Here is a 10,694-nt window from a genome sequence, read left to right on the forward strand (position 1 = left end):
CCTCCCAAGTAGCTGGGACTACAGGCGCCTGCCACGACGCCCAGCTGTTTTTTGGTTGCAACCGTCGTCGTTTGGCGGGCCCAGGCTGGATTTGAACCCACTGGCTCAGGTGTATGTGGCTGGCACTTTAGCTGCTTGAGCCACAGGTGCTGAGCCTTATCTGACCTTTTAAAGTTTAACTTGTGGCCTTTGCACTTTGTTCACATCTTGACTTATCTACTCTGTTATAAGGCTTGGTTCCAAAAGTTCTGAAGTGATGGGAAGTGGGGCCAGGTGTTAGGAGAACCAAGAAAGTGGTTTATTTGGTTTCATTCTGCTTCTTAATAAGAGGTAAGCAAGAGGCACTCATGATAAAAGGAGGCTATTAGCCACTATGGAAGAAGATCCTGCCCAGGACAAAGGCTGAACCTAGAAGCCTTTGAACCTGAGCTGTGGATCAGGTGAAGATCCCATATCACAACCACATATTTAGTGGGTTTAAGGGAGTAGAGGGTATAGAAGGGTTGGCAGCCTATGAGCTGGCCTTGTGGAGAGTCTCTGACGATCATCATTGTGCCCACCTCTAGCATGAATCTCAGGTTGTTTGTTTTTCTTAATATTTGTTGGAAGTGGTAGTATAGTTAACTAATGAACACATTATCATAACTAACTTGGGATTCCAGGGGCACAAGATTGGGAGGAACTATAAACACCATCCAGCTCACACTCTCATCCAGTAATCCAGTCTCCTGCCCAGGACTCTTGCAAGAGGTCAGTTCTTACGTTGGAATGACTCCATCAGCATATCTTAAGTCATCTCATAGCCCAGCTTGGCACTCGTTTGGCTCTCATATTTCCTAAAAACACTTCTGGATCCTGAATATTTTCAAGGTGGTTCTCATCCATCCTAAAGGTGGTACTCAGAGCTGGACACAGTATTCCAGTGCAGTGTGGACAGCAGAATTTGGGGGGCAGGCCTTTCACCCAGCAGGGGCCCAGCTCATAGTGGCTTTTCGTTTCTTATTTGGTAAATGAATGAATTCCAGAAACCATGTTTTTATCAATTCTCTTGTAGACACACCATCATTCCTATTGAGCTTGCCCACAGAGACACTCAAAAATATAATGGCTGCTCACTGCAGGCAAGATGCCTTCTATTCACTGGCACATGTGACACACTCATGGCCCTGCATCTTCATACCTAGCACAGAGACTGCTCACTCTAAGCATTCAGTATTTTTTTTTTTTAAAAGCACTCAGTATTTATTGAGTGAGTAAGCCCTGAATTGAGGCAGGGGAAACTGAAAACCTATAGGGAGCATGCTGAGGTTTTAAGCCAGTAGGTCTCCTGAACCATTGCCCCATCTCTATCTGATGTCATCTCCCACTCAGTGCTGCTTTTCAGAACTCCCTCCTGCTTAGGTGCTTAAGCTAAACCTCACTCCACACAGCTTCCTGTTGACCTTAGACTGAAAGCTGGGGTCAGGGGTGTTGTTGGGACTCTAAAGCAGCATGTGATGCAAAATCAGGAGCCAAGAAGGCTGTAGTCTCTTCTGTCCCTCAGTGGGCTTGTAAAGGATGTCCTTGCCTACCCAGGCTTAGAAACAGATCATCTTTGCCTTCCTAGGCCTAGTGCATTTTTGTAGCCTTAGGGAGCCAGGGTTGCGAGGTACTTCGACTACCTAGTTCTTACCCCAACTTTAACCAAAGCAGCATGATTTATCTATTTGGATATCAGGGCTCTGCATAAAATTTCATTTAAAAGGAAGGTTTTGAAGCTATCAAAAATAACTTGAAAACCATTGTGTTATGTATAAAGGTGGACTTAGCAGATTAGTTAGGGGCCACTTGCAGCCCAGTAATGAGATCAGGTAACAATCAAGTTAAATTACAATTTCCTATAGAGTTCCACATTCCCTGCATTCCCTGGCATCTAAAGAGCATTCAGCTTCTTTTCTTTCTTTCTTTCTTTTTTTTTTGAGGCAGTCTTAACTTTGTCACCCTGGCTAGAGGGGTTCAAGCAATCCTCTTGCCTCAGTCTCCCAAACAGCTGGGACTACAGGCATGTGCCAGTAGGCCCTGCTAGTTTTTCTGTTTTTAGTAGAGATGGTGGGGGTCTCACTTTTGCTCAGGATACTCTCAAACTCCTGACCTCAAGCAGTCTGCCCACCTCCGCCTCCCAGAGTGTTAGAATTACAGGCATGAAGCCACCACACTCAGCCAAGATGTGAGGGGTCTCGTGAGATTCACCAATAGCCAAGTCTGTGTGTGTCACTCTGGACCTCTGGCCAGTCCTTTGATAGACACAGAATATTTCTTGTGCAAGCTATGACTTCCATTTTCTGTTAGAGGGCCAAGGCAGGGAAGAGCCTGGAACATAAGAAGGTCCAGGGGTGCATCTCCCAGTTACTGGGTAATGCTGTCCCAGATAAGGATCTGTTTTCTCTAGGCCACAGCAGCCTTGCAGTGAGAACACCCACTTGTTCATAATAGCTAGAAGGTGGCTGGGCCAGCATTTGAACAAGCCTCTAATTCATAGTGCCCTGCTGTAATTTCTTGTTACTAATAAGGTAAGAGTAGACTGTGTAATTGGGGTTGAGGGTGTCGTCTCTGTGGGCCCCCATCTTTTAGGTTCCAGTGCATGTTCCGGTTGTTGCCACGGTGCCTCAGCCCAGAGACACCCCTGCCTAGTGTGCTGCTGACTATTGAGTTCCTCTCCCTCCTGGCAGACCATGACAAGCTTGCTCCTCAGCTCTGTTCCCAATCGGGTAAAGTAGGGTGGGTGGGCGGCTGGGCTGCTTCTGCAGATTGGAGGGAAGGGCTGTGGCAGGGATGGAGCTTGGGGCCTCCCGAGGATTTCTGTGGCTAGTAGCCCAGACTCAAGGTGAGAAAGGAGACCCTAAGTGAGAAGAGGGACATCCTTTTCAGAAGGCTGCCTCCTGCTGTTGCTGTACATGTACATCACATCGCGGCCTGACAAAGTGGCCTCGGAGACACAGTGGCTTCAGCTGGAACAAGAGGTAAATCCTCCAGAGTCCGTTCTAGAGACTGCTTACCACCCCACCCATCCTAAAAACCCACAGAATCTCCTTTTCCTGGGGAGAAAGGAAGCTTTGATATCAAGTAGCTAGAGTGGTAAACCCAGTTTGGGGGCTCCACACTAAGATAAAATGCAGGAGGACCCCAGGTTATCATGGAACTTGGCAAAATTGCCTGGTAACTAATTCTATCCTGGTTTGGGGACCCGATGGCTGGAAGTGGGCCTGCAGGCAAGTGTGTTGAAGAGGCAGATGCTGGTAATGAGTCTGGCCTGGGAGGACCTCACTACCATTTCCTGGACCCCATTTGCACAGACAGGTAGTTGCTAAAGCAACTGAAGTCCTGTAGAAGGCTGAGAAAGTCTGTGTACTGGGTTCTTGTTCTACCTCAGGTGGAAAAGAAACTGTTCTTATTTTAGGCCGTGTGGCTCCTGGCTAAGCTCGGTGTGCAGAGCCCTTCCCCGCCCATAACTGGCTCCGACTGTCAGTGCAATGTGGAGGTGAGTGAGCAGGGGCCAACAGTGTGATAGCTCTGTTGGATAAGGTGGCCCTGTGCAAGGACCCCATGCCCAGTTCAACCCTCCTCACCTAGGCTGAGCAGGTTGTTAGAGCATAGGACACAAGACTAGGCCTAAGCCTGCTCCCTCTGTCTCCACCAGGTGGTCAGAGCTCTCACAGTAATGTTGCACAGACAGTGGCTAACAGTGCGGAGGGCAGGGGGGCCCCCAAAGACTGACCAACAGAAGCGGACAGTGCGGTGTCTGCGGGATACAGTGCTGCTGCTGCACAGCCTATCCCAGAAGGACAAGCTCTTTTCTGTGCACTGTGTGGAGGTCCTGCACCAGTATGACCAGGTGATGCCGGGGGTCAGCATGCTGATTCGAGGGCTTCCTGACGTGACAGATTGTGAAGGTGAGCTGGCAAGAGGGCCCCTCCCTGCCCCATGTGTGAGTTCTCTCTTATGTTTGAGGACAAGTCAGACTCCTTGTCATTACCCCAGCAGTGTTCTGTCCACCACAGCCTTTTCTGGCACTGAGGACATTTTCGTTGCCTTCCTACTGTGGTTCTTCTCTGAGCATATTGCTCATATCCGTTGAGTCGGCCTGGCAGAGTCACGGTTTTTCCAGAAATACCCGTGTCTGAATTGCCTTTGTATCACTTTGCTTACAGTAGCTGAGGGAGCAAGGCCTGGGCGTGGAAGGGACTGGTTAGTTCCTGTGGGCGTTGGGGGAGGAGTGGTGGGGCCTCCCCCAGTCCCTAGCACTTTTGGGCCTTCACCATAGGACCTTTTTCCTTTTGGCTCAGAGGCAGCCCTGGATGATCTCTGTGCTGCAGAGACCGATGTGGACGACCCTGAGATGGACTGTGGCTGAGGCTGACAAGCATCTGGCCACATGGTGGCACCAGCGTGGCTGCTTTTCTCATCTCATCTACTGATTAAAAGCAATGACCAATGACCGGCAGTTCCTGCCAACCTTGTAGTGTTTCCTGAATCTGATGTGTTTGGGAGCCCAGGGAGGGAGGCCGGGAGCCTTCTTCCTGTATATGGCTGCAATGAGACCTAGTCCCCATGGTAACTAACTAATCTGCCCTGAGGAAAGAGCCCTGCCCTGCCAGTGGAATTTTTCTGAGTCATGCCATTTTGGGCTGGGGCCATAGGAAGAAACCATTGTGTGGTGGGGAAGGAGGTGGCCCTTGGCCCAGGCCTAAACCTAGAAGGCTTAGGAAAGTGGGGGCAGCAGGTAGGCACCAGAGGGCCATGGCAGGAGCTCTCGGCAGTGCCTGAGACCTGGAGCTAACCTGGCACTGCAGCCCCAGTTCTTCCAGCTGACTCTCACTGGTATGAGGATCCCTGGGCTTTGTGGCAGCCAGCAGGCCTGTAGCTGTGAATCTCAGATGGCCTCTGGGGTGACTGGGAGGGACCAATGTTCCTGAAAGAGGAGCAGACCAGGCAGGCTGATAGAACAGGGCGGGCCTGGCTCACCCGGTCCTGTGGGCGGGTCCAGGCCTGAGTTTCAGTTTTGCTTCCCGCCACTGCTGCCAGCCACGGGAAGCAGACAGTGTGTGGAAGCAGTGTGTCGGAGTCAGGAGTCATTGCTGCTACGGTAAGTGGACCCCTAAAGGGATGGGCAGGAAGGCCATGGGTTCCCCCCACCTCAGACTGTGAGCACTAGGTGGGGAGCCAAGTCCTCGTAAAGAGGGACCCTTTTACATGTTCATCCCACTGAGGAAACCACCCCTACCCTCTCCCAACTTCCTGCTCTGAAAATGGTTCCTGGAGCTCAAATAGGCCAGATTGTACAGGGAAGGCCTAAGATGTGCTTCTGCCTACCTCCTTTCCCCCACCCTACCTACTTTAGATCTTTCCGCTGGGCACTCATGCCCACCCCAACCCATGCTCCTCCCCAGGCTCAGCGACAGCTACCTGCCCCACCATGGGCTCACAGGCCCCATCCCCAGAGCCCATGCAGACCTTCATCTTCTTGGACCTGGAGGCCACTGGCCTGCCCTTCTCTCAGCCCAAGGTCACGGAGCTGTGCCTATTGGCCATCCACAGATGTGCCCTGGAGAGCCCCCCCACCTCTCAAGGGCCACTTTCCATGGTGCCCCCACCACCCCGTGTGGTGGACAAGCTCTCCCTGTGCGTGGCTCCGGGGAAGACCTGCAGCCCTGCAGCCAGTGAGATCACAGGACTGAGCACAGCTGTACTGGCAGCACATGGGCGTCAACGCTTCAATGACAACCTGGTCAACCTGCTCCTAGCCTTCTTGCAGCGCCAGCCACAGCCCTGGTGTCTCGTGGCACACAACGGTGACCGCTATGACTTCCCCTTGCTCCAGGCAGAGCTAGCCATGCTGGGCCTTGCCAGTGCTCTGGATGGTGCCTTCTGCATAGATAGCATTGCTGCCCTAAAGGCCCTGGAACAAGCCAGTAACCCCTCAGAACATGGCCCAAGGAAGAGCTACAGCCTAGGCAGCATCTACACGCGCCTGTATGGGCAGGCCCCGCCAGACTCACACACAGCCGAGGGTGACGTCCTAGCCCTCCTCAGCATCTGTCAGTGGAAGCCACAGGCCCTACTGCAGTGGGTAGATGCTCACGCCAAGCCCTTCAGCACCGTCAAGCCCATGTATGGGGTCACAGCCTCTACCGGGACCAACCCAAGATCATCTGCTGTCGCAGTCGCTGCACCCCTGGCCACAGTCAGAAACACAAATCTCTGCACTGGTGAGAGCAGGAGACCTAAGGTTCTTTCTCCAGTGGAGGGCCCTGAAGCCCCACCCAAAGAGGGGTTGCTTGCCCCACTGGGTCTTCTGGCCTTCCTGACCTTGGCAGTAGCCATGCTGTATGGACTATCCCTGGCCACACCTGGGCAGTAGGTCAAGAATGAAAATCTGACTAATAAAGACTCCCCTAGCACTGAGTAGTCACTCTGCTCCTACCCTCCTTGGCAGCCTGGGCCTATGTCCACACTCAGGACCTGAGGAGGGAGGCAGAGGTGGGCACAGTCTTTGTCCTTCACTCTCCCTAGCAGAACTGTCAAAACATCTTAGCTCCTTAGCAGGACAGTGAAAACATCCTAGTGCAACAGAAACCCAAATAGTGAGTGGGTACACAGCCTAGTGCCTAATCTCAGTAGGTATGAAGAAAGGGGCAGGAGATCTAAATATCTGCATTTATTATAAACAAAGTTGCAGACACTAAACTCAGAAACAGTGACAAATACAAAGCTAAGATAGATCTGGTCAGACATCAACAGAGGGACAAGGAACACGGAGGTATTCATGTCTGGGCCAGAGCTGCCACCAAACACCCCCTCCTTGATCCAGATGGCCCCTTGGCCCAGGTGTTCCTGCTGCCAGGACAAACTGTGGGGTGGAGTAGAGGAACTGGATATTCTGTACACTGGTATTGAGATACCAGGGACTATCAGAGCTGTCAAGTTGGCCCTCTGTCAATTTCCCTCCAGGACCTGGGGGTTTCAGTTTCACATCAACTCTCACACACATCTGAAAACAGAAAACCACACAAAATGTTTGGCTAAAAGTAAAAACAAACACTCCAGGAAAGAGACCTGAGTGTGTCAGTGGACCGAGGCCACCCTGCCCACCTGTGTCAGGGGCTGGCACCAGCAAGGGCAAAAAACTCCCTGTGGCAGCCAGGCCATGAGTGGATGTGGCCCTCCAAGTGGTCCCAGGGAAGAAGCAGGGGCAATCCAGGCAGGCACCTGTCGGGGGCAGGGGGTCCTCTGCCTGAGGTGTTTTGGCATCAGGAGGCCACCCAACTCCCACTGCATGGCATCAGCTCCAAGGAGCAGTGAAACATCTATCCAACGGCCTAAAACCCAGCTTGGCCAGATCTCAAGCTTACCTATTTCCCTACATTGTGGCCCTGGCTCTGCAAAGGGCCCCCCAAACCCTGGGGACAAGCCACAGCCTCAATCAGTGGCTGCCCATCTTGCTGAAACACATCTACACCATACCCACATAATGCTACTCTCTCCTAGTACGACAGGCCACACCAGTCACCCTAGGGTGAGCTGGAAAAGAACTCCCACCCCATCCTTTGAATTTTGCTCAGATTTCAGAAAGCATAATTTCACAGGAGGAAGAGAACAAAGTTTGCCCCCAGCCCACTCTGGCAAGAATTATTCCCCACCTCATCAGCATCAGAAGAAGCCACATGTACAGACAGAACACACACACCACACGCAAGGTAGTAAGGAACCATGCCTGCATACCACCCACACAAACAGCATAATCAAGTGGCAGCCAGAGAGGTAGGGGCACACTCAGGGGGCTGCCTTCGGGGGCTCCATGTAGGCTGGGTTGTACGGAGGCTGGCTGGCAGGGTAGGGCACGGCTGCACCTCCTGAAAACAGAGAAGACACTGGTTGACAAAGGGCACAGTGGGGTGTGGTGTGAGTGGCAGGCAAGCAGAAGGGGGCAGAGGCCTATTCAGCCATGTACTCTGGAATGGGTGTCTGGGGGTGTGCAGGCAGAAGCTTGGGAGGCCAGAAAGGGTCAGAGTCAGTAGTGACACTCACCAGCCAAGGTCTCATGGTAAGCCGGTGGGCCCATGGGCTGGGCCGGGTAGGGTGGTGGGTACTGCGTCGGGTAAGGTGCAGCTGGCATCCCTGGCTGGGGGGGCATGGGGTGGTAGCCCTGATACGTTGGTCCAGGGTAGCTGGGTGGCACACTTGGAGGCTGAGGGTAAGGGGCATGTACCACCGTGGTGGCCGTGGTAGTGGTCACAACCGCTGCAAAGAGAATCCCAGTCAGGACCCTTTATCTCCCTAGGCCGTGAGAGCCAGGCTTGCCACTCCTCCCTTCAGCTTAGCCAAAGCAGGGCTCTGGCACTGCCCTTGCCCACCCAGGGATCTCCACCACACACAAGGGGAGTCACAGTAGGGCAGGGTGGGGCTGAGCATGCTTACGACGTGGCCGGCGACACATCTTGTATAAACAGCAACAGGAGCAGGTGAAGCAGATGATGATGGTGACAACAGAGAGCACAAAGATGGTCAGGCCAATGGCTACAGTAGCTCCAAACCTGCCAAAAAGCCAGTCATGATCCAGGGCCTCTCACAGCCTCCCAGGACCAGCATCCCCACTTCACCCACTCCCAGGGGACACCCCCCTTGCCAGAAGAGACTGCACAATGCAGATATGGCAACTCCCTGGTAGTGTAGTTTGAACTTGTTTCAGCCTCAGTTTCCTCATGTGTAAAATGGGGGTGTCTGTAAGTCTATGTAAAGCACCTCACCCTGAGTCTGCCTTCACCTTGCCCTCAGGAGCATAGGAGGGCATTCCTCAAGTCCTTTCCCCCATAGGTACTTCGTCCACCCCAGCCACCCCATGGTATCGCGCACATGAAGCCAGGCATTGTGTGATTTAAGGCAAAAACTCAGTGGTGGGCAAGACAATCAACCCTGGCCCCTGGGAGCCCATAGTCCAGTATAAGAGGCAGATGTTGAAGATAAAATGACTCTAGAAAACCTCTAGCACAGGTTGGGCGGAGAGGGGGGGAATGGGTAGAAGCTCCAGGAGGACGAAAGCTGGTGTAGCTAGAATAGCAGGGAAAGGCTTACAGCATTTCTCTGACTCCCACCATAGCCCAGGCAGGGCTTCTGGCTCCCTATAGTAACAGGGGCCTCTCACTGCAAGTGTGCCTTCTATCAAGCACTGTGCCTGATGTTTACACATATCCCTACGCTCCCCAACTCTGACCAGCATGGCCACTTCAGCCAGAGGGCGACTCAGAGGGACTGAAGGCAAGAGGTTTCCCTGCCTGACCCTGGCCTTGGAATGGAGGGCCTTGCCTTGGAAGTTTTCCAAATCTGACTTCCAAAGGCAGACAGACAGACCCCTTACTCTTCTCTAATGCTCTTAGAGGCCAAGCTTTACTCTAATAAAAGGTAACTGCTTGGTAACTGCACCAGACACATTCAAAAATTGAAGGAGCTTTGTTAGCTGTTACGGCACCTGTGCCCTCAGAAGACCAGGGAGGGTGTTGGTCCCTCCCTGGGTCCAGGGGATTTCACCTCACAGCCCAGAAGGATGGTGTAACCTCAACAAGGCCCCACCCACACAATCCTGGACAGATGGAATAGGCCCTTTGCATCCCAGGTTCAAGTCTCAAAAGCACCAGGCAGCTCCTATGCAGTCAAAGACAATGCCCCCAAGACAGGACCATCAAATCATAGGTGTCTTCCTGCCCAACCAAGAGCAGGAAGAGAAACACACACACACACACACACACACACACACACACTAACACACAATGACTCTGCGATAGGGCCCTCATCATCTCCAGAGAGCTCACTCTCCATTTCTCTCTATCTCTCACACACGGTATGGCACCCATGCTCACCCCATGTTAGCCTGCGCCTTCACCCAGGGGCTTCCTGCACCCTGGGACTTCCCCTCTTACCATCGTGGGCCACTCAGTTTCAATCTCCTCCCCTTTCAAGGGGCAAAAGTAAAGCAAATCTCTTCCAGATGACGTCAGCAGCAGGAAAGACAGACACGGAGGCCCGAAGCCACCCTCTTAAAGACACAGTATGGCCCAGGCACCGCAGCTGTGCTAGCAGCCAAGGAGCCAAAAGGGGAGGAGCAGAAGCCAGGCGTCCTGGCTGCCTTCCCAAAGCCGCCTTCTGGGAGCCGTGCCTGTAAGAGTCCGGCCTCCAAATGTAGCCGTCTGTCTGCCCACTGCCCAGGATGGCACACTGGGGGATCTAAGAGACATAGAGCCTCTGTTTGCCTTAATATTCCCGACCCCCACTAGCCCTGTTCTAGCCATCCCCCTGGATGGGCACCTTCCTCCACCAAGGCCCTGGAGCACAGCCCTGGGGCCCCGGCTGACACACAATCAGCAAAGTCCAGCCTGAACCCTCTGCCCTTCCTTTCCCACCAGCGCACTCCCCAAGTCACTAATCTGCCTCCTTATGTTCCCCTGGCCATCCAACCAGGGCCACTTCCCCATCATAGCTCCTGTAGCTCTTGGGATCACAAAGGAATTCACTTTGCAATTACTTGGCTAAACTGTGTTTGAGTGTACTTTCCTGTATGTATGTTATAGTAGATAATAAAAGAAGAAAAGAAAAATCTGGCTTGGCGCCTGTGGCTCAAGTGGCTAAGGCGCCAGCCATGTACACCCAAGGTGGCGGGTTCGAAT

At 52.9% G+C, this 10,694-nt stretch overlaps 3 protein-coding genes across 8 annotated transcripts in view; 2 read left to right on the forward strand and 1 right to left on the reverse strand.

Moving 5' to 3' along the window:
• The window catches only part of ATRIP (ATR interacting protein), a 25,013-nt gene extending 20,539 nt beyond the window's left edge, over window positions 1-4,474 (forward strand). Inside the window, exons 9-13 of one of the 4 annotated variants that reach the window (XM_012811905.2) lie at window positions 2,611-2,747; window positions 2,908-2,999; window positions 3,437-3,517; window positions 3,677-3,929; window positions 4,323-4,474. In XM_012811905.2, the coding sequence (XP_012667359.1) occupies window positions 2,611-2,747; window positions 2,908-2,999; window positions 3,437-3,517; window positions 3,677-3,929; window positions 4,323-4,390 (631 nt within the window). In that variant the 3' untranslated portion in view covers window positions 4,391-4,474. Of the gene's footprint in view, window positions 1-2,610; window positions 2,748-2,907; window positions 3,000-3,436; window positions 3,518-3,676; window positions 4,175-4,322 lie in introns of those variants that run through there. The other 3 variants (XM_023519557.1, XM_023519555.1, XM_023519556.1) reach the window with 3 other exon arrangements.
• A 567-nt stretch (window positions 4,475-5,041) lies between these two features.
• On the forward strand, window positions 5,042-6,441 carry TREX1 (three prime repair exonuclease 1). Its single transcript, XM_003800560.3, has 2 exons — window positions 5,042-5,122; window positions 5,427-6,441. The coding sequence occupies exon 2, from the start codon at window positions 5,453-5,455 to the stop codon at window positions 6,395-6,397; it is 945 nt and encodes a 314-aa protein (XP_003800608.1). The 5' UTR covers window positions 5,042-5,122; window positions 5,427-5,452; the 3' UTR covers window positions 6,398-6,441.
• Window positions 6,442-6,679: 238 nt separating this feature from the next.
• Window positions 6,680-10,694, reverse strand: part of SHISA5 (shisa family member 5) — a 31,732-nt gene continuing 27,717 nt past the window's right edge. For 2 of the 3 annotated variants that reach the window (XM_012811906.2, XM_023519558.1), the window contains exons 4-6: window positions 8,455-8,570; window positions 8,065-8,277; window positions 6,680-7,889 (exon numbers count right to left, since the gene is read on the reverse strand). In XM_012811906.2, coding sequence (XP_012667360.1) covers window positions 7,810-7,889; window positions 8,065-8,277; window positions 8,455-8,570 — 409 coding nt within the window. In that variant the 3' untranslated portion in view covers window positions 6,680-7,809. Of the gene's footprint in view, window positions 7,890-8,064; window positions 8,278-8,454; window positions 8,571-9,890; window positions 10,096-10,694 lie in introns of those variants that run through there. The other variant, XM_012811907.2, reaches the window with a different exon arrangement.

The sequence above is a fragment of the Otolemur garnettii genome, unplaced genomic scaffold, assembly GCF_000181295.1.
Source record: "Otolemur garnettii isolate 467f Iridium unplaced genomic scaffold, OtoGar3 scaffold00179, whole genome shotgun sequence".
NCBI classification, from domain to species: Eukaryota; Metazoa; Chordata; class Mammalia; order Primates; family Galagidae; genus Otolemur; species Otolemur garnettii.

Bases quoted from the DNA above. Each gene is read 5' to 3' on its own strand.
- TREX1 (XM_003800560.3), top strand. From the start codon at position 5,453: ATGGGCTCACAGGCCCCATCCCCAGAGCCCATGCAGACCTTCATCTTC.